Source organism: Gobio gobio (assembly GCF_949357685.1).
Source record: "Gobio gobio genome assembly, chromosome: 19".
NCBI lineage: Eukaryota > Metazoa > Chordata > Actinopteri > Cypriniformes > Gobionidae > Gobio > Gobio gobio.
In genome coordinates, this window is record NC_137112.1 from 37193299 (window position 1) to 37220220 (window position 26922).

General features: G+C 38.4%; 1 protein-coding gene across 2 annotated transcripts in view; it reads right to left on the reverse strand.

The window, feature by feature from the left end:
- arhgef10la (Rho guanine nucleotide exchange factor (GEF) 10-like a) overlaps positions 1–26922 on the reverse strand; it is a 202956-nt gene that overhangs the window by 98575 nt on the left and 77459 nt on the right. For both annotated transcript variants that reach the window (XM_079844412.1, XM_079844411.1), the window contains exons 4-12: positions 23406–23560; positions 19763–19852; positions 18830–18957; positions 14532–14640; positions 13600–13703; positions 11769–11846; positions 9006–9185; positions 4779–4895; positions 3391–3483 (exon numbers count right to left, since the gene is read on the reverse strand). In XM_079844412.1, the coding sequence (XP_079700538.1) occupies positions 3391–3483; positions 4779–4895; positions 9006–9185; positions 11769–11846; positions 13600–13703; positions 14532–14640; positions 18830–18957; positions 19763–19852; positions 23406–23560 (1054 nt within the window). The remainder of the gene's footprint in view (positions 1–3390; positions 3484–4778; positions 4896–9005; positions 9186–11768; positions 11847–13599; positions 13704–14531; positions 14641–18829; positions 18958–19762; positions 19853–23405; positions 23561–26922) is intronic.

Consider the following 26922-nt stretch of genomic DNA (forward strand, 5'->3'; position numbering starts at 1 on the left):
GAAAAGAAGCACAAAGAATCATTTGAGGAAGCTAATGGCAGAGCGTAATGACTGCACCTCTATCACAGACAACACATTAGCCATTGTGTTGTATAGTACTATTAGCATTCATTTAAAGCTGCCAGTACCTTTACTCCCACTCAACAGCAAGAAAAGAGGTTCAGAATAACAGCACATCTCATGTTCAGGAGACAAGCATGTTGCCAGCCCTCTGGGAATCATTACCACAGAGCTGTGTACTGAAACAATCATTCACAAACTCTCTCTGAGAAAGAGTGGAGAGCGCATAGACAATGGCGACAACCCAACATTTCCAATTACACAAACATTTTGCTCAATTATTCAGAATATATTTAGCATAAACTGACATATTAGTGGTTATTTCAAGTGTCAATAAGAGTCAGATACAATTAGACTAGACAAAAGGCCAGTACTGCATTCATAACACACATGCTGTACAATTTAAATGGTGATGTGAAGGTAAATGATAAATCTCTATAATGGAAATAATTATATTTTATGTCTACATATTAATGCTAGTCAATAAAAACATATCCTTAAATACTTTACTGCAAAAAAATACTATACTATACTTAATGGAGTCATGGGTGTGTTTTGGGTGTAACTTGCAATAAACCCCTCAGAGTCGCATATCCCATTCCCTTTAGAAGCCATCCAACAAAAACCTGGTCCAAAGTCAATAGCGCAGTATTTTTTGTGTTATTTAAAGGGCGCGTTAGTAATATGCGCCTATGACGTGTGCACAACACGCGTACACTCTGCTTATTACACACACAAGGACGCGCAGCAGCACACAAACATTTTTAAATATGAAAAGTAAAAGGATTCCTCTCTGGAGAAGCGTTTAGTCTTTCCGCTCGCAAATTCCGCCATGTAAGAGAATCCGTCATGGTGCAAGCGCAACTGGCTTTTAAAGGGAATGGGAGATAAGACTCTGATTGGTTTATTGCACGTTACGCTTAAAACACACCCATGACTCATTAAGAAATGTACAACCCTTTTGGACCATGCGCCTGGTGCGCCGACCATTTTTCCGTCGTTAAACTAGCAAAAGTGGATTCGGACACGAACTAAAATAGGGCCCAATATAGCTTGGATTTTTCTTCATATTCACAGGATTTTTTTGTTTTGTTTGAAGCATAAATCAATCATTGTATTCATCTGTATTTGGTATTCAGTACAAAACTGTTTCAGGTTTGATGTCACCAATGTCAAACGCCACTGGTTTACGGCAAAGTTACACAAATAATTGTGACTGCAAAGATAGAAATGAGCTGTGGCAAAACAGAGGATTAACATTTAACAATAACTTTTATTTGATCTATTTTATGACACTTTTGTGGTTCTTATTTTGTCCCTTTAAAAATGTTTAAAATAAATGTGTCTCTTTGTGGTTAATTTAGGCCACTAAAAAAGAGAAAGCAGATAAAAGAAAGGTCTCAGCAGTATCATCAGATCATGTTCTGTTTAATGTGTGATTAAACACAGGCTTCTCTAAAGTCAGAAAATTGAAGAAAAAATTATTATTCACATTCATAACTTATCTATCAAAATTCATGGGTAATCGATGCCTACTGAGGTATGAAATTAAGTGCCACAGCTCCTCCTGCATGGGAAAGTTCAGCTGAATTCTACTCCTTGTCCATAGAAACAAACAAAACTGAAGAAAGGACATGGGAGAAAGCATAACAGTGGTGCAAACAGTTTGGAGATGGAAATCTGGTAAATTCGTGACATTTCACTCATATGAGACTCGCTGGCTGAAGAGGTCAATGTGATATTTCTGAAGTAGATCATCTAATTCTCTGACATTTCAGCGTGTCAATTATGTGTGTGACAGAATCTGAATATTTGAAATGTTTTTTTTAAATTTCACTCATAAATTACAACACAATTTACTCAGCCGCATATCTTTCTAAAACCATTTGACAAAAAAAAAGGAGAAATGTAGAAAAATGTACTGACTATTTATTTTTAAATGCTGAAAACTAATGGGGAATCATTTGTCAAGTTTCAAAATGAATTCATTAAATCCATATAGCTTCAGAATGTTTGGAATATAGTGCACAAATAATTATGACACTTTTATGGTGCTTGCGGTCCATACAAGCCGCGAACGCTCTGCAAACCCAAGCATTTACAGACTCGCTAATTAATATTAACACTATACATTACTATAATTTGTACTATAAAGTGTTTGAGGTGTACCATAAAGCCAACATGACAAAATCTTGGTAATACGCATAACATTTATTTATTAACGACGATAATTTTGGGGTAAGCGGATCCACAGCAGATTTGACGCCTATGCTTTGTTGTTATATATTGTAATCATTTGTCCCTCGTTCTCATTGGTTTGCAAGCATATGTGGGATTTCATGCACAACGAAAGCTTTCTGTGATTCGCTCGTCCATTAGGAAAAATTTGCTGCTGATGCCAGACCTCGATCAACAGAAATCACATTGTATTTGATACAAAACTAACTAGACTAAATCAAGTGGGGAAAGAAAGTCATAACTGAAACTATTTTCACAGTATTTGATTTTATAAACTGTTAAAACTATATCGATAGTCTATGGGTTTGTTAAAGTCATCAATTCGCATTATTTCAACTTATTTTTTAAAGAATACTTATTTTATTATACTTAACTATATTCTAATAATATTTTACTTAGATTGTTTTTATAACAGGCCACTAATATTTAATTATTTAATTATAAGTATAGTAGCCTATATTTAATTATACTAATTAGTACTCATTTACACATTTTTTCTTCTTCTGGCATACATTTAAATTGACTCACGCCATGGTGTTTCTTATTTGTTGTCGTCTCTAATTTTGATGTGTGTCCTCAGCCGTACCATTTAAAAGTGAAGTATGTTGTTTCTGCGACATTATAAGCACCTAGCAGAATTACAAAAATATAGCATTGAGCATACACCCCTTTCGCACGTCATGCCTGACTCAATTCAAACACAACTCAACAGCTTTTATGGGTGCTGGTGAAGGCATGTCTCAGCAGGTAAATGTAGGCTACTTTCAACAAAAGGTCAACCATAGTAGGAGTACTTTTAGATGGGTTGTTATGTGTCATGGCATGAGAGTAAGCAATGGAGTAGCTAACACTCTGTCTAGAGCGAACGCAAGTGTGTCGCTTATTATAAACCCATCCAAGATATCTGCAGCAGGTGTATTTCACAAGGTGACAAAACGTGGGAAAGCCAAGGGGAAAGTAAACTTGTGAGACAATAGGCTGCAAGAAGACCAGTCATTCAGTTTCCAATAGACTTGCTTGCCAACTAATTTCCAGTTACTTGAAGGAGCACGCACCCTCAGTACTCTGAACGGTCAATGGGTAAATACTGACCTGCAGGAGGAGTATGAACTGAGGAAAACGCTGAATAGGCTTCACCATCAGACCGTAGAGGGTTATGCGGTCAATGCTGGATGCCTGCTTCTTCTGCAAAAGTGAGGACAAGTGCCCATTGAGAGAAAAGCAAAGAAAAAGAAAAGGGTAGACAGAGTCATTTCCACACACAGAGCAGAAGAATCTTTACACTCAGTGGTGTCAGAGAGGTGGGTGGAGGTTAGCATTATACTATTGATTCTTTCGTGCCTGCTAGCAGACCATGGCAGTCATTAGACTGCGCATTGTCAGAGAGTAGGTGTACGTGAGAGCCCTCCAGCAGGTTTCAAAGCAGGGAATTTAGACTACAGTCAACTATGTATTTGTGAAGTTCAGCTGCTTTTACAGATGTTAAAGATTAGTCACTGTGAAAATTTGTTGCCATGACAACACCACACACATATTTTGCGCTTTATGTAACTTTAAATAACAGATAACCCTTGGTCTCACATTTACAAGGCAAAATGTTTTGCATAAAAAAATGAAAGCAACACTTTTGATGAAAATTTGATGAAAACAATAATAATTAGTTATATTTATATAGAGCTTTTCTCTGTACTCAAAACACTTTACATGGAAGGGGGGAATGTGCAGCATCCACCTGGATGATTTGACGGCAGCCATATTGCGGCAGAACTCCCACCACACACCAGCTTATTGGTGGAGAGGAGACAGAGTGATGAAGCCAATCAGTATATGGAGATGATAAGGAGGCCATGATGATGGACAAAGGGCAATTTTGTCCAGGATGCCGGGGACTAAACTCTTTTTATGAAAGACATCCTGGGATTTTTAATGATCACAGAGGGTCAGAACCTCAGTTTAACGTCTCATACGAAGGATGGGATACATTTTAGCATTAGAGTACAAGTGGCTTGCCTGAAATGATCTAAGGGAAAGAGGTTCTCACTCTCAGACTAACCCCGGAGCAATTAAAATTGATGTCCAATGATGTCTTTCTTGTGTTTTAATAAGCCTTTGTGACTAATTTTTCAGTTAAAATATCGAAAAATCCTTGAGAAAATACTTGAGAAGCAACACAACATTAGATATTAAGGGGCTTTTTGGAGACTCAATCATTAAAAAGAAAAACAAGGACTTTCCGTACTGATTTTTAACTTCACTGAAGAAAGTGAGTGCAATCCAAACATCATTGACTTTCACTGTATGGACAACAATTTTTAAAATATTCACACTTTTGGAACAACATGAGAAAACACACTTCTTAATAGATTTTTGCGGTGCAACAGAATAAATGGCAGGAAAGAAGTCAATATGCCATAGAGCAGTACAGCTCAGCAGTATACAGAGGTGATTTAGGGCTACTGGCAGCAAATATCAGCTCTTACCTTGAGGAACTCCAGAAATGCTGGTTTAGACATGCAGGCTTTCTTAATGAGGGCCATGGCATTGGTGAAGTTATTGACGTAATCACTATATACGTCCAGCACCATGGACTTCGAGAACTATGGGGAATGCAGAGAGAAGATTGTTTAGATAAATCATATTTCACTTGGTTTTATGTTCCTTTTCTGCTTCGTTTAAGCATTTCTCAATATGTACAGTTCCTCCTCCAGAGCTGAGACTGCTCTTAAATTTTGCTGTTGTGGTGGGCAGGCCACTCTTAAGGTGATTAAAGGGCAAAGGGATGGAAGTAAACAGTAATTTTAGTGTGGTATTTATGCAGCGCAGCAGCACTATTGGCCATCTCAGGGACCTAAACATCTTTGACAGTCCATTACTGCTGGGTGTTTTAGAGCAGGCAAAATGGCAGCCATCCATTCGCTCTGCTTTGATTGAAGCTGAACAGACCTGCTGACAGCAGCAGTGCTCGCAGGACTTGGAGAGGACATTAACAAGCCACAAATAGACGTTAACCCCTGTCAAACTGTACCTTCCCTCTGGGGCCACCAAGTGCGGCAGGAAATGATACTCATGGGTAAAGATGTTATTATCAACAAACACACATACAGGGAAAATTCTCAAAACAGTTGAAGCACCTTGCACCGTGTAGTGTTTCTATTCAAATCTATTAGCAATGTGCTATGAACAGCTATTAAACTGAATTTTACTAAGAGATGTCTGTATACATTTTCAAATAATGATCAAATGGTGAATAAGAATGTCATAACCAAGCACACATTCAGATGCACAGAGCAGATGAGTACAATTTCTGCATTTTAAAAAGCATATTTGGATGTTTTTATGGCATTACCTGATTTGCATAATAAATCTGGTGCTAAAAGAACACAGAAAACGCATGCAAATAAATTATGCTATCTGTGTCTGCAGTTCAACCTTAGCAAATTCGCCCCACAGTGTGTACATATGCACTCAATGACAGAAAATGTGTGCAAACCGATGCAATATGATGTGTGTCGTGTGGTTTGTGGGACCATGTTCTGCTTTTCAATGAACAGCAGTGCAACTTCAGCTGTAAGTGTTCTCTCTATGGTACTTCTTTGTGCTCCAGGGACTTTATAAAGACCAATAGTGCTATGCAATAAAAGCAGGTCAGAGGGGCCAAACACACTCTTTTAACGGAAGAATAATGAGAGTAGCTTATGGATGCTGCCTGTGAAGAGGGTCACTACAGAAACCTTATTCATTAGTCCATTAGACGCCCTGCAGCCCAATGGTGCCAGCATGCTTACTTTGGTTAGAGACAGCCATCCTCACTCATAGTAATTGGCTATGCTTTTGAAGTAAACTGAGCACTGTTCGTACCTGAAAAACAGCTTTCCAGCAGAGAAGCAGAACAGTACACAATGCTCAGTTTGTCACGGGTTGTTTCAGGCAAAGGAGAGATTTGAGGCAAGGATCTAGCAGTCTTCATTAAACAAAACTAAAAACTCTGAAACACAGGAGAACAGATAATGCGCAGGAGCAGAGGGAACAAGGAGCCACTGTGGAGCTGATGTGCGGAGGCCTGGGCTCGGAAGATCAAGGTGGAGCAAAATAATCTCACGTCCCAGGTTGAACAGAATAAGCAGAAGATGAAGGGTCAGGGAACTGGTCGGGACCAGAGTCTAACATGAGGAGGGGTGTGGATAGATCAGGGATGAGTTCTGGAATGGACATCGATGACACCCAGAGAACGGGAGTGGACTGGGGGGGTGACTGCTGATCTCTGATGTTGTCCTCTTCCACTTCACAAATGGTAAAGGAGGATCCACTCTGTCACAGTCCATATGTACTGAGCATAGACTGTAAAAAAATATTGACGTAGTGTCCGTGATGTCACCCATAGGATTCTGAAGAGCAGTTTTGAAGCGTAAAGTAGGGACGAGCTGGCCATTGCCATCTTGGCAGCGCGCCATTGCGCGTCACTCCTGGATAACAGAAAATGGGCAAAGAGGCGGGACGTGGGCAGAGCTGAGGTGATGTGATGACTAAGCAGATAAACGGCTATCCACCTGTCACTCAAAGTGGCCACGCCCTTAATTATGCAGAACTTTAAGGCTTTATATAATGTAAACGAATTAGTTATAAAAAAATTCACCCCCCTCACAGTTGTCATTAAGGTTGTCAATCAAAACCACAATTTGTACCAGGCTGTAAAAAAAAAATTCTGCTGTAAAGTTGGCCATTTTAACATGGGGCTCAATGAGAATGAGACCCTTCTGGAGCCTGTCCCTAGTAGTCAGTCGATGAATTGCAGTTTAAGTCACTTCCGCATTGGCTTCAAGAGAAACTGCGGGAGGTTGCTGCTTGGAACTGAGCCAGAGTACAGGTGGTTTCTCCAGCTTCAACAGGGAATCATCCAACCCACTCCAGAGACAGACCTTGCGAGTGTCATCTTTTCAGGACACATGATAGCTAAACTCCAGGATCTCCTCCACATACTCTTCCAGTGGACAGTCATTCTGTTGAAGGGAGAGTAGCTGCCTCCAGGTGGATGGTGGCTGCTGTTAGATCCATCAGGGTTGTTCTGTCACGAGTTGTTGCAGGCAAAGGAGAGATTTAAGGCATGGATCTAAATTCAGCACTCTTTACGAAACAACACTAAAAACTCTGGAATGCAGGAGAAAAGCAAATCAACCTTAAAGGATTAGTTCACCCAAAAATGAAAATTCTGTCATTAATTACTCACCCTCATGTCGTTCGACACCCGTAAGACCTCCGTTCATATTCGGAACACAAATGAAGATATTTTTGTTGAAAGCTGATGGCTGAGAAAGGCTTCAGACAGGCCTCCATTGGCATTCAGTACATTTACACTCCCAAGACCCATAAAAGGCACTTAAAACGTTGTTACAAAGTCCATCTCACCACAGTGACTCTACAATAATTTTACGATGCGACGACAATAGTTTTTGTGCGCAAAAAAAAATCAAAATAACACCTTTATCCAACTTGTTCTTGTCTTCCGTGTGTGCCTCCACGACGCATGCGCGAGAATATGACGTAGCGCCGGGGTTCGGGAATCCATGAAATGCACACTTTAACCCCATTTTGAGCACTACGCCGAGACCTAAAGCACGATCAATGTAGAATCCAACAGCTTAGACACGCGCGTCTTCCTCTGCTTGTAAACAAATCGCTTCTGGGTCATGTGTCCGAACGCCGGATCTGCGTCATATTCTCGCGCATGCGTCGTGGAGGCACACACGGAAGACAAGAACAAGTTGGATAAAGGTGTTATTTTGAATTTTTTTTGCGCACAAAAACTATTGTCGTCGCATCGTAAAATTATTGTAGAGTCACTGTGGTGAGATGGACTTTGTAACGACGTTTTAAGTGCCTTTTATGGGTCTTGGGAGTGTAAATGTACTGAATGCCAATGGAGGCCTACCTGAAGCCTTTCTCAGCCATCAGCTTTCAACAAAAATATCTTCATTTGTGTTCCAAATATGAACGGAGGTCTTATGGGTGTCGAACGACATGAGGGTGAGTAATTAATGACAGAAGTTTCATTTTTGGGTGAACTAACCCTTTAACATTGACAATAGACCCTTTTCACAGCCTGTGATGACGCGTTTTAAAGGTCATCAATATCGTAAATCCTGCAACGTTTTTTGTATTTTCATTTTTTTTTATATATATATGTGTACATTTATAACACTAATACTTTGTATTTTATTACTTTTGCATCAAATTACAAGAAACAAGAAACAAGTTACCGCTGCTGTGAGGGTGTTTCTAATATAGCGTCTATAGGAGTGATTCTCTCAAGATTAATCTCACTCTATTTATTTCCTCTTTTTGAAAGTTGTGAAATCACTATTGTGGCGTTTTTCTTTTGCTATTTGAGCAAATGGGCACACAGCATTTTTTTTAAATGTATTCTCTCATTCACAGCTATAATATTTAACCCAACTATGATGACTTCCTCTCTGAGAAACCCGGAAATGTGAAAATGGTCTATAGCGAACTGAACTATATATGTACATACAGTACAAAACGAGGAATTAAACTAGAAACTGGTGAAAGTAATTAACTTTGGAAACCAAATCAGTAACTATGGAGACAAATGACATGAGGACGGACTCAGTGAATGAACTAAACTCAAAGACCACAGAACATGACACAGTTTAGTAAAGTTTAGTTTAGAAGTCAATCATTTTCGTACTCACTGAAGCAACAAACAGGTCCCCAATCTTTTCACAAGAGTCCCATTCGGCCACCCGAGATGCCAGGGCAATCTGGAACATGGAGTGGCACTGCATGATCTCCCACAGACGGAAAAAAATGGGCCGGATTTTCCTGACACTGAGGATCCGAGGTTCGGCCTCCATCAGAGGTCGCTGGTATTCCTAAAGGATCGTGAGAAATTGAGACATTTTTTATCTGTTATTACTGAAACATTTTTATATTTATACAGAAGGAATTATTCATTTACAGTACAGCTGACTTGCTTCACCTTGACAAGGGAGGGAGATTAAAAATGTGCTGAATTAATCTTAACAGTGAGGTGAAAAAAAATCACTAAAAGTCTCACTATGCATTATCCATTTCATTCATTTGAATACAAGATTCAAAATATCCAATTTGCATATATGAATATATCTTTAAAATAATTCTATATGCATTATGACAGAGGTGGGAACAACCAATTCAAGTCAGTGGCTCACATCAACCAAGTCAAGTCAATTCAAAATAAATTATTACATTTTTATTATTAATTATACATTTACAATAATAATAAATAATAATTTGTATAATACTTATTGATAATTATTCTAATTCTGAATTATTATAATAACAATTATAAGAAAAATATTGAAGGTAAAACCAGTTGAAGGTTAATGCACCAGTGTGCTGCATAAACATATACTATATTTATATTGAATGTCTTATGTTTAACTTTGCTTATATATTTTCTATGATTTATCACCTACTACATGAGAGTGGCAGAAATAAACGTCCCCTTTAAGGGATAATATTTGCATCTTCTTAGAGGTGGCATGAATGCATTTATACTGCAATTACAACTCCATAAATAATGTAAGAGATTAATGTTTTAAAGTGGTTCTAAAATGCACCTTTTTACAAGATGTAAAAAAAGTCTCTGACGTCCCTAAAGTGTGTGTGTGAAGTTTTACCTCAAAATACCCCAAATACATTTTTTATAGCATGTTAAAATTTTGACTGAGGGTGAAAATGCGCCGTTTTTGTGTATGTCCCTTTAAATGCTAATTAACTACTACTCCCAGACCCCTTTCAAGAAGAGGGCGGAGCTTCAAGAGTTAGCAGCTGCGATTAACTAATGCAGACACGCACTGAAAATGTCAGAAACTGTTCAGCCTTTTATGTTCAAACCAGAGTCGGACAATGATGGTGAGACAACATGTAGAATGCACGTTTCTGAATGGTTAGTTGATGAATTTATGTAGCTGATGTGGAGTTAACTATCTTTAAATCATTGATTAGCATATTCTGTCATAATAATCTATAAATCGCTCATGTGGGAACTGTTGTAAGATATCTACTGAGCCAGAGAATAAATGCTGCATGAAGATAGAACAGGTTTAGTTTAGTTTAGTTTAGTTTTTTGTTGTCATCTTGCTTTCATGACATATGTACTGTATTTAATAAATGTGAAAAGACGGATGTGACAGCTTGAACAGACTCCTAAATGTGTTCTACTACAACAACTCTTCCTCTTCTCAACATGGCCTGCATGTTCCCGGGGGCAGGGTTTATGTAACGTTTAGGGTTAGTGATGTCACTAACCCGTGAATAAGCTTATTGTAGTCCTATACCAGCCATTTGTTGTAGTCATTAAAAAGCAATTTCTTTAAAAGAAAATATCTTGATTTCCTTAAATTGCAAAACAAGCTAGTGATTTCCATACCTACAAGACCTAATCTTTTAAAGCAAAGACACTTTGCTAGTTAGACTGTGGACACAATAGATTTTTCATGGCTGCTTTCTTTCCTACCCTGTAGTCTCCAGTGCTAATGAATTATCGACAAAGAGAAAATAAGACAAAGGATAAGGCAATGGGACTATTTCTTTTTCTAAAGATGTGTCTGACTCTGCCCACAACATCCCTACTAAACTTAATTAAGCAGACCCCCCTATCCCTGTGCTTTTGGGCCACTTTACCTGATCTAACCACCCTAGACCATGTCTAGCATGCTATAAAGACAGCAGGAATTGTAAAGTACACCCGACAGAGCTTTGATTTGACAACAAAGCTTGGGGATAGATCCTGAATGACTAGATTTCATAGAGCGTAAAGCTGTCATTGATCTGTGATTCAATTTTATACTCTGCCTGTGCCTTCAAAGGAGTGTGATAACAAATGCTTTTCTCTCCTTCACTAGCTGAGATCAGAATTATATGTAATGAAACTCTACACTACGAAATCCACCAGACCAGCATGCTTCCATTTAAAGGAATGTGAATGTGAACACAAATTCAGGATTAAAGACAATTTATAGTTATCTTTTGTTTCGAGGCTTTGAATAGCTGGACTTTCACATTAAAAAGGAGCCTTGACATTATTTTTAATCCTTCCAAAAACTTTTGTTGTGTTATCATAAGAGCTACCATTTCAAGATAAAAGTAGCACCATTTTGGCAAACATTTTAATGTATACGGAACAAGCATTTTTAGAAATAATATTTGACTTTAGCGTTTTAACTAGGCTACTCTTCTGAATTTATTTGACTATATACATTTATTTGAAGCATCAAAGCATTGAGTTCCAGTTTGATCTTAGTAGCTGTAGAAAAAGACTTACTAAAAAGGTTTAAAAATGTTCTGTTACGTGAAAACATTTTGTCATTGCAAATTCACTCTACTGAATCTATCAAAAGCCGTTTTGTTTTTTTCACCAACACAGCTGTCCTTGGGACAGATTCAAAGGCATGGGAAATCATCCATTTTACCTGTAGGATCCGTTTAAGAGAGTCCAGGTAACTCCTCTCACTCTGCACAATGGAGCCCAAAATATGGCGTCGGACAATCTGTGGATGAGATGAAAATCATTTACAGTAAGTAGGACACCAGAGAAAATCTATTATTATCACGATAGAAGAAAATATTATTTCTATTTTTAATAGAAATATTTTGTAACATTATAAATGTGTTTTAATGCATCACTTTTGATCATGTTGATGTGCCCTTCCTAAATAAAGGTATTAATTTATTTAAACAGTATATTTATATAATTATGGATCAGTGTATTTTAATAAAATATTTATATTTATTAACACAATAAATATACTAGGGCTCTACACTGTGACTAAATGGTTGCATTTTGCTAACTTTTTTCCTGCCGGTGCAACTACATTTTGTTCGAGGCCGCTCTGGTGCCACTAACAATTTGAAACTGTTACTTTGTAACTAACTGATAAGCACTGCCATTTCTGTTGCGTATGAGAAACGTTAAAAAGAAAACGCAGCAAAAGCAGAATGAAATCGCTGCCCATTTGAACCAGAATATTTGGATTTTACCTAATAAAAATGAGGTTGTTACAATTTTTACAGATGTTAATGTTTTTTATTCAAATAAATGTACATCCACAGCTACTGTCAACTCAAATTCATATGTCATATGTGCAGTTTCAAAAAACTAAACATGTAATACTTATAATGAATTATAAATAAATATATACATTTCATAAATGTCACCAATTTCAATACCTCAAAAAAACTAATACTAGAAAAAAAAAACTCTTAAGCTCACTGAAGACAAGTAAAGTCAGTGATAAAATAGGCACAAAGTAGCCTGGCTCCGCCCTCCTACGTACTTCCGCTCAATTTTCATTTTCCTTCAGTACGTTGTCTGGTTTTCCGGATTCACAAATGCTTTGAAAACATCAGCTTTGATGTTGTTAAACGTATGTATGTTAATGAATTTGTAAACAGGGCGTGCGTCACAATTAGCATAATTCCCGCGTATGAATAACAACTACATAAATGACGTGTCCAGGAACACTGTGGAATATTCTGGAGTCCCTTCTCAGGTTTGGCTCCAGTATATGGCATGAAGGCAAACAAGACTAACTGGCCATATGCCTAAAAAAAATTCTATTAAAGTGTGTACACCAAAGCATTTTAGCCAGCTAAACATATGCCACGTGCTCTTCTGAAGACACCCAGATTGAGAGTGCTTTGCAGAAGCCAAACAGTTGATGGGCCTCATTGACTTCCACAGTCTTTTTTTTCCATACTATGGAAGTCAATGTGGCCCATCAACTGTTTCGTTAACCATACTCTTCAAAATATCTTATTTAAAGAATTTAAAGAAATTCATACAGGTTTGGAAAAACGTGAGTGTGAGTAAATGATTTCTGGGTGAACTATCACTTTAAATGCAGTTGTCACTCCTGAAACTTTACAGTGTGTATGTGGCCTACATATCTTAAAGATGTACTGTGGAAGATTTCTTGGCTAAAAAAAAATAACGGAATTCCATTTGTGAGTGAGTACATACATTTTTTTTTTTTTAATTCTTGCTTTACAGTGATTCACTACAGTAAATCTACATAGTTGATTTCAATTTGGACAAAATTAAAGACCTTCAAAGTAAGTGGGACAAACGATAAATTAAAGTTCAAGGCATTATGGTTACAATGGCACAGCTGTATACATTTGAAAAGAAAACTTTTGTTGACATTTTACGTCCAAAATGATTCCCCTCAAATGTGAATACTACATACATACTATGTACATACTCAAATATTTTTTTATACAAATAAATACTTATACATGCACCTGTTGGCTGCTAAGCCCATCTGGCATTGGTCCCAGTTGTGCAAGTGGGTGTTTTGCCTCGGATCCCATCACATCCAGATACCCTGTATCATCCTCAGCGTCATCTGTCAGGATACACAAAAACACATTCAAACATATTATATATCCCTGCAAAGCCAAGAATACATATTCACCTATTATCTTATTTCAACTGGGAAGAGATGCTCAAACAGAAAGAAAAAAAAAACCACTTTCAAGCTTAGTAAGGAACAGGGCGTTCTACATCCAAACATTTTTTCATAGCAACAAAAGAAATCCATCCGGCATAAAATTGTGCACCTTTTCCCAAAGGCTTAAAATCTTCACACAACTTTTTGCAGGCTCTCAAAATGATAAAAGCAATTATAACAGAAACTCCAAATCAAATGTTTAGCACTATACACAGTGTGGTATGTCGTTTAAAGTGCTGTTTCAATAGGCATCACACCAGTCTCCACTTCCGAATAGTAATTTTCCCATTGTACAGAAGGGCATTATGGGGACCAATCCCATTCAATTTCCCTGTGCATCAAATGCCCTCATCAGCTCTTCTCCCTACCATTTTATATTAAAGCCCCAGTCTGATTTATAATACTTTCCTTCTTGCCAAATATTTCACATCATCATGTTTTTCAGGCTCTACCTCCAGGAGTCAATTGACTACTTAAAACCAGAATATAAGAAAGCACTGAGAGGTACTGGCTTTCATCAACATTTTCTATCGCATTTGACTCTGTGGCAGTCAGATCATCTGCCATCTCTAAAGAGGTCTAGCTTAATGTCATAACAGCCCTGTTCCTTTGAGGGGGGAAAAATCATTAGAAATGTATTATTGCCTCTTTCCTGAATGGGGATGAGTGCTTAAAAGAAGATACATTCTCAAAAAACAAACAAACAAAAAAATATTAGATTACCTGAGTGGTCCTTTTTATGTAGGAATGAAACTCTTCTCATCACAGCGATTTTGGTCTTCTCTAGGCCATCTTTCGTTCCGCTACGTGCCGCCCGCATCAGTTGATGGACCTGCAAAGGGACCAGAGGGGAACAGAAAATCATGGGCAGCCCAGCTGGCGTTTCTCTATAACCAGTGACATGGTACACTTTTATAGAGAAAGGTTGACAGTCTCAAGCCCTTGAGCGTAAACAGCCATGCTTGGGTTTGCCTGCCGTTTGTGAGGCACAAGTTCAGTGCAGCATGGCGACAGTTGGGTGTGTTCTCAAAGGAGTCTGTTTCAATGGCCACAAGCCACAAGATCCTAAGCATGTGAGAGAACATCAAGCTACAGAGATATTTTTATATTTAAAAAAAGGAGGCAGGCGGGCCATCTCTGCGAAAGCAGGTCATTAATAGAGAGCATGTGGAAATGTTGCTTGAACCACATGAGAGCTGTTTACTTTATATATACAAGTGTGCCCATATCCCACCCTCATACAAATCAGATTAGAGATTAGGGAAGCCGAAGCAAAATGGAGTGTTTTATAGTGGAAGAATAAAAGAAAGTGAGAAAGATATAGAGAGGGACTTTCAGCAAAGAGCAAAAGGAAAGGCTGAGGCTTTCTATCAAGAATAAGTGCCTTGGAAAGAGGATATGGAACTGTTAAAATGGTAAGAAAAAGTTTGGGGCCAGTAAGATTTTTAACTTATGCACACCAAGGGCCCTTTTTTGATGATCTGAGTGCATGGTCTGAAGCACATGGCGCAGATGCACTTAGGACGTGTCCGAATCCACTTTTACTAGTTTAACGACAGGGAAAAAAAATGGTTGAAGCAGGCGCATGGTCCAAAAGGGTGGTACCTAGTCTCATAATGAGTCATGGGTGTGTTTTGATTGTAACATGCAATAAACCAATCAGAGTCTCATCTCCCTTTCCCTTTAAAAGCCAGTTGCGCTTGCACCATGGCAGATTCAATCTTTACATGGTGGAATTTGCGAGTGGAAACACCGAATGCTTCTCCAGAAAGGAATCCTTTTATTTGTAATAGTTAAAAATGTTTGTGCTGCTGCGTATCCCTGTGTGTGTAATAAGCAGAGTGGACACACATTGTCTATTCTCTATTTTGGCTCCTGCAATGGGTAGGGGGGTGTCCTATCCCTGTGCGTTGAGCCGACCAGATGAACCAGTTGTTTCCAGTGCTGACGGTCTTGTGCCAGCTGCTCTGCATCCTCCACAGCAACTCCATGTTGTTGGAGGTCGCCTGCAAGGACGTCAAGCCATCGGGTGCGGGGTCTACCTCGTGGTCGTCTCCAGCCTGCGGCTCTCGGATCAAACTGGAGAATGGCTCTCGTCGGATGGTCAGGAGGGAGACGGAGGACATGGCCGAACCAGCGGGTGCGACGATGCTCTGGGCTGGCACATGCGGGCTCTAAGCACTTGATTGGAAACCCGCTGGGGCCACCTGATGTTCTCGATGGTTCTGAGAGCCCTGCTATCAAAACCATCTAATCTTGTAGCCAGTGTCTTATTTAAGGGCCAAGTCTCCGAGCCATAAAGCAGGATGGAGAGTACTGCGGAGTTGTAGATCCGAAGCTTCGTCTTGCGTGAGATGGTCTGGTGCCGCCAGAGTGGTTTCCAGAGAGACTGCAGTGCTGATGCAGCCAGGGCTCTTCTGCGGGTAATCTCTGGTTTTAGGTCCCCGTTGTCTGTCACTATGGATCCCAGATACACAAAGTTTTTGACAGGCTCTACAATGTCATTGCCAAGCCGCAGGGAAGGTGGATGCGGTCCGTCACCGACGTACATGAAATTGGTTTTCGCCCAGCTCACCTGAAGGCCAAGCTTCTCAGCCTCTTCACTGTATATGCCCAGAGCGTCTCTCAGCTGGCTGTAGGACGTGCTGAGCAGGATGGTGTCGTCAGCATACTCCAGGTCAGGACACACATTGTGGACCCGCCTATAGGCACATATTACTAAAGCGTCCTTTAAAGAACACAAAAATACTGCGTTTTCAGTTGTCTCAAAATAGCAATGCGCCAGAACACACCTCGTTTTCAGACCAGCACGCCCATGGGCGAACAGGTGGGCACGTGTCAATTTGTTATTTAAACAATGTGGCACTGGACGAGAAACTGATAACTGCGTCGGACTGAAACTAGCAAAAAACACTTGCGTCGCACCTGCCGTCGCATTGCACCGGGTGTATGATAGGGCCCCATGGCTGCATTTTTTTAAATCAAAAATACAGTAGTTAAACACACTAGTCTTTTCAGCAGGGAAAAGTGAGAAAGAGAAGAAGTGTAATCTTGAACGCAGGTGATCGTGATCGCCCCTATTGATACATCTGAGCTAGTGCAACCCCCTGAAGCCCATTCTTCCCCATATGTGGATGAGTGTACCTGATGTCTGCCCCCCAGTCTCAAGGCTAGCTCCTGTTTGGTCCTGGTGTAACGTTCTCTCAGTCGTCGCACATCGGGGGAGAGCTACGGGTATCGTCACGGCAACAACACAGGCCATGGGTGAGAGCGCAATAACATGGTAACATGGAGAAGAGGAAGGAACGAAGGGATAAGCATAAAAGTGAGGAAAACTAAGGGATGAGGGCAAGGCAAAATCAGGATCAACCACAAAAAAAAGCATATGCAAGAGAAATGACTGGCAGCAGGGGCGTGGCTTAAATCTTAAGTCAAAGCAGCATGGGATAGACAGAGGAAGGTACAGTTATGACAGACCCTCGCCAATGCGAATCTCAGACAAGCACCTTATTTCCAAAACAATGCCATAGGCTGTAAGGTAGGAAGAGAGAGGTAGGAAGTCATATCGTCCAAATTCAATGTTTGTGAAACATCCTTTCATATAAGATGCCAAGGGTGCATCTATGCTGCCTTCACTGCCTCTGAGATTCCTGAATCCTGTGTGTGCATGTCCGCGATTAGTGGAAATAATTAATATTGCGTCTGACGGAGCATTCAAAACATTTCAGAAGAGTTAAAACATATATAAAATCAGTTATACCATTTAAAAGTTTGGGGTTGGTAAGTTTTTTAAATGTTTTGTTTCACCAAAATAATTACCATAAAATGCACACCAAAATAATTAACTATGTTAAAATATTTGAAAATGTAATATATTCCTGCGATGGCAAAAATGTATATTCAGCACCCATTACATTAGACTTCAGTGTCTTCAGAAATCATTCTAATATGCTGATTTACTGCTCAAGAAACACCTTATATTATTATTAATGTTGAAAACAGTTGTGCTGCTTTATATTTTTGTGGAGACTGTGAAACATTTTTTACAGGTTTCTTGGATAAATAGAAAGTTCAAAAGAACAGCATTTGTTTGAAATACAAATACTTGTAACAATGTAAAGGTTTTTACTGTTACTTTTGATCAATTAAATGCATCCTTGCTAAATAAAAACATGATTCTCTTAAAAAACAAAACTTTTACAATAGTGAATTTTCATAAATATTTCTACAGAGAAATAGGCATTGCGTTCATTAAACTTTAATTTGTTTTATTTATTTATTTTTTAAATAAAAAGGTTTCTGAAATAATCGCAAAGACTTGATCCCAATTATTCCATGCTGTTTTAAAGTCAGTTGTTGCTTGTTTGTCCTTTTGAGTTATTTTATTCTTAACAAGCCCACTATAGGAACTTTTGACACCTTTCGAAAGAAAGCCATTCCTTTCCAATTATACAAGCACTAAAAAAGCTAGAAGAATAACTGGTTAAACTGAGCTCAAATCACTATGGTATTAGACTCAGCAATCTAATTCTTGCTTATCGTGAGTTGTCTGGCAGAATCTTATGGAGCCTAATTCAGTGGAGGTAAAGGTGAGTCTGGCCATGGGAAATTGGTTTCTGAGGGACTGCCGCCTGGGCAAAGTGTTTTCCATACCAGTGTGACCTCATGAACGTGTAAGGGCAGATAACACAGTGCACACTGAATTCAAATTTGCAGCAATATAGAGTAGTGGAAAAGTGTGTCAGTCACGCCCGGTGTTAGTAGCGATTAGGCAAGTGCTAGCCAACACTGCACTCTTGTGGTGGCAAAGCAAAGCTTCACCGTGTCACAAGAACCTGCATCTCAAATAAATCATCGAAACACACACCAATCAATCAGCCTGCAACCTTGGAGGGTTTAAATCTCTTTAAGGACCTTTGTGGTTTATCATTATGAGGAATGTGGAAATGTGTCTGAAGATAAATCAGACATTTGGCAGGATGTAATTATTGCAGATGTGGGGAATCTATTAACACACGCACCTTGCTGCGGGTTGGCGCCCTCTCAGAGTCGGACTGCTCGTCATAGCTTTCAAACTCACTTGAGCTCCAGCCATTTTTGGGCTCTTGCAAGCCCTCCTCTTTCTGAATGTCCTCATAGATCAAGTCAGCTGACACACAAAGCAATGCAAGTTTCAATACAGTCCAGCAAATACTGTAGGTCCTCTGACAATGACATGTTGATCACGCAAAAGGCTAGAAGTCAACTATGGGCACTTTTGGCCCATGTGGACTTCAAACAATAAAACAAAAAGAAATGAAATAGTTTAACCATGTCATGTAGCAACTGTCATTTCCACCTCAATGATACATTATGTTTACAGCAACTTACTTTCATAACTAGCATCCAATACACACAATTTCATATTTGTCATATCTATTGAATAATTTGACAAAGCAACAACTTGTTTGGAAATCAATAAAAAAATATTCTGCTCACAAGTGAATATTACAAGCATGATATATTTACTGGTGAACAAGTACACTAACTTTATTAGGGGCAAAATTGTTGGTTTTGATTAAAACACATCTGTTCGACGCATCTGTTGGTCGTAATTTGTGTAAAAACATATATAGATAATTTAAAATAGTTTATCATCATATGTAAATGTATATTTTTTGATGGCTTTTCATATTTTAAGACTGTATGTTGGGATCTGGAAAAATAAAGCTATAAAATGTATTTGAACAGTAAAAAAGATAAATTATATATTAATTTATTAAATTATATATATTATATAATTATAGTATAAAGTTTCCAGAAAGGTTTTATATCACAAATCAGTTATTTTATTATAAAAACCAATACCTGTTGCATAAAAGCGCTTGCATTGAAGTTGAAGAGACGCCCAGACATCCGCAACAATCAAAAACAGTCTATATACGCAGACAGACAGACACAAACACATGACTGACCTTCTCCTGAAGACAGATCTTCACAGGGTACATCATCATAGATCACCTCCGGACCAGCCGTCTGGTGTTCAGACTCAGCAGAGGCCTCATCTGGAAAGAAAGAAAAAATAAAAATAAAGTGATACTCTTATCTTCCCTATTGTGATAACCGAGTGAAACGGCTTCTCGAACAAGAAAAATTGTAGGGCAGGACTTGTAAGGCAGGACTTCTGGTTGCATAAACTGCTAAGTCTTACAAGTTAGTCATCAAATGTATGTGTGCACAGATTAATCCTTTTAAAAACTACTGCAATATTACATAAAAAATAATAGTCAATTTTGATTTGATGGTGACTATAAAGAAATGCAAGATTAAAGACTGTGAGTGCATTAGTTTGTGTGTGTGTTTACTGTTTAAAGCATTGCTTACGGATTTTTGTGGACATTCCCTTGACAGAAAATAGAGAACAGAATTCTGCTCTTTGCTTGATTTAAAAAAAAAAAAAGATTTTATGATCTAAGTGCTGCTTTCCACAAGCCGAAGTGTTTATCTAAGCTAATATGCAGACATATGCTCATATGATTAATTCTTGTGAGTTGTATGCCTATTATATGCTATACTTCTGTGATCACTTAAAGTACTTCAAGAAAGTTCAGTTTTGTTGACTTGTTTTGATTGATGTTGCAGAGGGAAAAGACTGAACTAAAGGCAGGTCGTACAGCATAAAGCTGGTATGTTAAGCTGTATGCCTACAACGCTACAAAAGGAAGTGAACTTATCTGGCAATCGGTCACCACATCAATAAACCCAACAAAACTGCTTTTCCAATCGGACAGAAGAAAAGGTGGAAACAGTCGATACGTTCACACACCACATTAACCACACACCAAAGTTAGTAATTGTGTGGCATTTACCAATTTGGAAGGAAACAAAAACTGGAAGATGTGCATTTAAAAATGTTCAAACTAAGCTCACTTCTGGCTTCACAGTGCAAATTGCGTTCCATCAAGGTGCGAATTACAGGGAGTTGTAAATTACACGTACGTTTCTATAGCTCTGATTTATTTTAAAGTGTCCATTTGGACATCACCAAAATGAGCAGTTAGGCTACAACAACAGTAGGCTTCCGTCACATTTACTTTCGAAATTGTCACTGGTGTCACAGTTATGTACTGTTTTGTTCCTAGGACTTCCTGTTTTCATTTGTCACATGTTTCTTTGTTCAGTTTCCCGCCACTCATCTCATCTGTCCCCATGGTTACCCTCGTTAGTTTAGTTCTGTTCAGCTGTGTCCTGTTAATTTACTAGTTTCTGTTTGTATTTAGTTCTCTCGTTTCTTTCCGTCTGTGTTCGGTCTCGTCTTGTGTGTTGTGTAACTGTATTGACTTACCTGAGAATCCTTATTCATTAAACCTTTGTTGTATATTTGTATTTACCTGTCTTTGCCTTCCTGCCTCAGCACACCGTGACAACTGGACAGTAAAAAAAAAGTGAAAATGGTAGCTTTTTTTTCAAAGCGAAAATAAGATTTAAAAAAAAGCTGTCATATCATGGAGAGGTGTGTTATAAAATGTTCAGTATAAATAAATATAGTTATTAGGAATATCTACAGTTGTAAGAATAAGTATGTGAACCACTTGCAGAATCTGTGAAGATGTGAATAATTTTAACAAAATAAGAGATCATAGAAAATGCATTTATTTTTTATTTAGTATTGTCCTGAATAAGATATTTTACATTAAAATATTTAAATACGTATATATATATATATATATAGTCCACAAGACAAAAAAAAAATAAAAATAAATATATATATATATATATATATATATATATATATATATATATATATATATATATATATATATATATATATTAAAACGACCCTATTCAAAAGTTTATGAACCATTGATTTTGTTTTTTGTTTTTTTGTGATGGTTGTCCCTTGTAAGTCCTGAACAGTTAAACTGCCCAATGTTCTTCAGAAAGTTCTCCAGCATCTTTTGCATCAGTGATTGTATGATTTTGAAATCCATCTTTTCACACTGAGGACAATTGAGGGACTCAAACTATTAAAAAAGGTTCAAACATTGAACACTGATGCTCCAGAAGGAAACACGATGCATTAAGAGCCGGGGAATGACTTTACTTTGAGATATAAATGCCCAATTGCGAGTTATAAAGTCAGAATTGCAAGTTTATATCATGCAATTCTGCCTTTATATCACAAAATTCTGACTTTATAACTCGCAATTCTGAATTCTCTTCTCAGAATTGTGAGATATTCGAGTTATAAAGTCAAATTCTGAGGGGAAAAAATAATTACTATGATACAGTAAACGCTAGACTTTATTTGATGTCGAGTTCCTGTAGCTCAAATAGTATAGGATGACACTACCAAGTCCAGGGTCATGAGTTTGATTCACAGGGAAGGCATGACCTGATAAAATGTATAGCTTAAATGCAATGTGAATGACTTGTAATTTTCTCTATATTTGCTCATAATGAGTATAATGGCCTGTATTCAATATGAATGATGAAACTATAGTAGCCATTGGCTGGAGTAACCATTGGCGATGCAAAGGCCTGAAAGTACAGTACCCTAATTTTTCTTCAATTTGCATAACTGTAAAAGATAAGCAGAATAATAAAACATACGCAGCTTTATAAGTTTATAACCTCAAAACCTAAATAAACAGTTAAAACTCTCCCTTATACTGCAATAAACACATGAGAACAGAGACCAAGGAAACAACACAGTCCAATAATCGTTTAACATTAGCAAATACTGTGGAAAACATTTTTGTTTATTTGTTTACTGTGGAAAATGGCATTTGACGAATCGGTCGCCGCATCTGCCGAAAAGCAAAATTATTATGTCCCCATTTAACACGATCCCCAGTTGATCCACAACATGTCACTGACCTTTTTGGCTTGCCATAGAGGTACACAAAGCTGGACTCTTGCCGAAAACTCATCAACATCTATGCTGGGCATTGAATCTCTTATCGACATCATGTTTTTGTTGGTTATAATGAAAGTATTACTGCGCATAACTCTAACAAAAACTCCATTTTGAATAGCGGATTCTGACATGACTTGACAAAAACACCTTTGAACATAGAAACTGTTGACGCTCACAGAGAGCTTACACAAATACTCATGGGAACATTTTAAAGTAGCCTGCTATCAGTGGGTACTGGCATTGCAGAAATAAATCTTTGGCAGGACAAAGATTCAAAATATTTTCAAAATTTCACCATTTTGAAATGAAAATATGCGATATTCATGTATGATTCATGTAGCCTAATGCATAAATGAATGCTATGAGACAAGAAAAGTTTGCGTTTTCGACATATTACACATACAAATCAGAGTGAATGTGTGCACATTTTAAAAATAAATTTAAATTGATTACTTCATAACTACAATTAGACCTAGACCTTCCTTTATTTAAATCCCTTTTAATTATTTAATTAATTTATCAGTATTATTAAAGAATACATTCAAATATTCTTAAATATCTAAATAAACCAAAATTTGTGGTTAAAGGATTACTAATAATGAAAAAAGACAACAAACGAAGCCAGCGTCACTCATTTCACAAACACTATAGCTGTCATAAACACTATAGCTGTAATATGTTAGATGTTTGTCTCTTACCTTCTGCATTTTGTGCTGGGCTGTGTCTGATATTCTCTGTTTCTGTGTTAGTTTTAATAGAGCATGTTTCCCTCTCGGTGTTCTCCACAGTACAAGTCTGGTCTTCTTCTTCATTTAAATCCTCTGGTGCAGCAGAGTCTGTGAAAGCTTGATCTCTGAAACATTCCCCAAAAATAGAGCCATATTATTGCTGACCTCTCAAGGGTATAACAGTACTGAGATCAGCTCAAGCCTAAGACTGGGTGGTGGGTATAGGAGAAGGGAAAGTGTTCAGATGCCATCACCCCTATAGAGTCAGAATCACATAAAACACTCTCTTTTTTTCATTACGAGTGCTACAGTGTTTTGTGTGAAAATGGAAATGGAAATGTGGTGGAGTATTCACAGTGTAAGCATAGAGAGTAGGATAACCAGTACAATGAGTAATTTTATCTTCGTCGAATTTGATTACATTTAAATAAATGTTTATGTTATTTAAAGTTATTTGCAGGCCAGTCAGCTTAGTGTTGCTTATGTCAACTTCATTGAACTACAATAAACTCAAATATTTGTATCTATATGTTGTGCACGAAAAAGGGCATATATTATTCATAAGGTTTACCATAATAGGGAATAAGATGGAAAATCTGCTTATGGAATGATGTTGTCATGCTTCAAAATGCTTCTGGTCATTGCAACATATTTCAGCATTCAATCTCCACAATCTACTCCAGGTTTTATTGGTGCTTTTAAGAGTAATCATCTATTTCCTCCGATGACACGTCATTGCATGTTTAGATCAATTCACACCACATTTTACTCAGTGATGCACTTCACATCCAATAAGGTAAACATACCAGCCATAATTGCTTAAGTACAATTAACTTGGTTAAAAATTAGTTGAATATTTACGAATATATTTTTATATTTTATATTTATTATAAACTTATTTTGATGAGTTAAAGCAATGTAAAAACATATGGGTAATGCTTTAGGGTGCTTTCACATCCCTAGTTTGGTTCATTTGGTCCGAACCAAGGGCAAACAATTATACATTGTAGCATTTTTCAGCTTTTTTGGTTCCTTTTCACACCACACTGATTGCTTTGGTCCGAACCAGTTGAAACGAACCAAAATGCAGTCACATGACAACATCCACATCACTCATTGGCCATGGCGTATTTCCTAAACTGCTTTTCGATTGGTCAGAATTTACATGCGGGAAAATTCCAACAGAAGAGGAAAAGCCAGCAAACAACACAACTATGGAGAGACGACTGCGCGGGCTGGTTTTGTCCCTGGCCATAATCTATTACATTGTTTGTATACACCACAATATGCAAACAATATATTTCTATAATGAAGCGCGTATGCTGCTTGAAAACAACGTTCTAATGCACTGCAAACGGTGAGCGCGCATCGCTCGTCACTTCAAGCAGAGGCATGCATTAATCTCGAAAGTTGGGACCTAATATGGTCATCAAACCAAATTTCTATGAGGCTCCGCACCTCCTCACTACTCCAAGTTTGTCCGCGAGCTGCCATGATAAAGTGCAAACTGTCAACAAACACTTCCTCATCCCATAATGCACAGCGCAGCTGACTACGGCAGCTGGTTTAGTCCAAAAATGATCAGTACTTTTTGCAGTTGGGTCTGTTCGAGGTCGGATCACGTTCTCACCACAAACGAACTGCTCCAGAGTTCGTTTGAAAGCGTACCGAGACCACATCTTCAAGGAGGTCTCAGTACGCTTGTTTGGTCCGCTTTTGGTGCGCACCCGAGTGCGATTGCTGCTTTCACACCTGACCATACGAACCGCACCAAACGGGAAAAGAACTCTAGTACGACTCAACCGAACTAAATGAGGCAGGTGTGAAAGCACCCTTAGATTACAGACCCGGAAAGTACTGTGTAAATTTACAGCGTAACTTTCTGTAATTATAGTAAACCTTTTCCTGGTTGTTACCCCTTTATTCCCCAAACGTTGTTCCCTTATACCTACACGTGCATACTTTATAGATACACTATAATTACAGAAAGTTGCGCTCTTAATTTGTTTTACTTGCGCCGTACTTTCTGGGCTGTAATCTAAAACGTTACCAACATATGTTGTCAACTTATTGATCATCTAATTGTTTACAGTGTTTTAACTGCAGTTATTCCATGTAAAGGTGTGTGTATTGGCATCATAAAGGCTGGCTGTCAGAACTAATCTCACAAGCTAAGTTGCTAGTGGAAAGAGCAGGTGCGTTTGCAGTAGATTGCACATAAGACAGCTACCTATTTTAACAACAGATACTTTCACTATATGCATCAATGTTTTTTGCTGTTTCACTCCCACTAAACACACTTTTCCCCATGGTTAAAGGTCCCATGGCATGGCATTTTTTATTATTTAATAATGTTTCCTGAGGTGTACTTATATTGTTAGTATGATTTTTACATCATAAAATGTCATAATTTAGAAATAAAAGGCATTTTTTTAAAACTGATGTTTGCCCTGTGGCTGAAGGCCCTGTTACAAGAGGCGTGTCTGCTGTGAGACTTCTGTAAAAACGGCCACTGTTGTGATTGGCTGACAGGGGGGAGGGGCCGTGGTTTAACGAGGTCTACGAGGCACGAGCAGGCACGAGCTGCGGCCAGAGAGACGGATGGACCAGAGTTCACTTCACATCAGTTCTGTCAGTCTCAGATCAGTGAACTGTTGTAGTTACAGCATATACTTCAGGTTATTAGTCTATTTCTAGTCGGAGGGACTGTCACTCATGTCAGAAAGTTAGTAACTTTAGTAAATTATGGATCAGCGCTGACTGGAGACGCGAACCGTTTAGAACGATTCAGTCCGATTTGGTGAACTGATTCGGTTCACTAAAAAGAACCGGTTCAAAAGAAAGATTGTTCGCGAACCGGACATCACTAATGTACCAGAGACTGAGCTCAGCGATTGCTAACAAAATTATTTATAGTAACTACTGAGTTATGAGAGCGCTGTCAGCGCGAGTTTATTGTGTTTGTATCTGAGAGTTCTGAATAAACACGAGTCCCAGTCACACCGAGTCCGTCTTCATCATTATTACCAACTTTGTAACCCATGCAATGTACCATTACAGCTGTCGAGATGAACGAGTTAGGAGTAAGTGTTGATAATAGCATTATTTTTAGATATGTTCCTATCATATGAAACGTGTCAGTGACGCGCATTGAGTCCACAGCGCAAACAAAGACACAACAGCAGTAATCGAATGTAATCCAGTTTATTGTGGGGAAAGCTGGCTAGCCTAGCCCAGATACGCTCACGCTTACCCCCCTTCTGCTTAATCTCGCGCCGCGTTTGGTGCCTCCGCTGTGGGCCAGATGCAGTACTGGGGGTCGGTGATGTTGAAGGCCGACCGGCCAGTGCAGCCCGAGCTTCGGCGTGCGTGAGGTTTATCTCTAAAGAGATGTGAGTCTGCTGATGTTGAGCAGAAACTCACGACTGTATGCACGTTTTAGAACAGATAGACGCGACGAGGACGTACAAAAACACTGACTCACAAG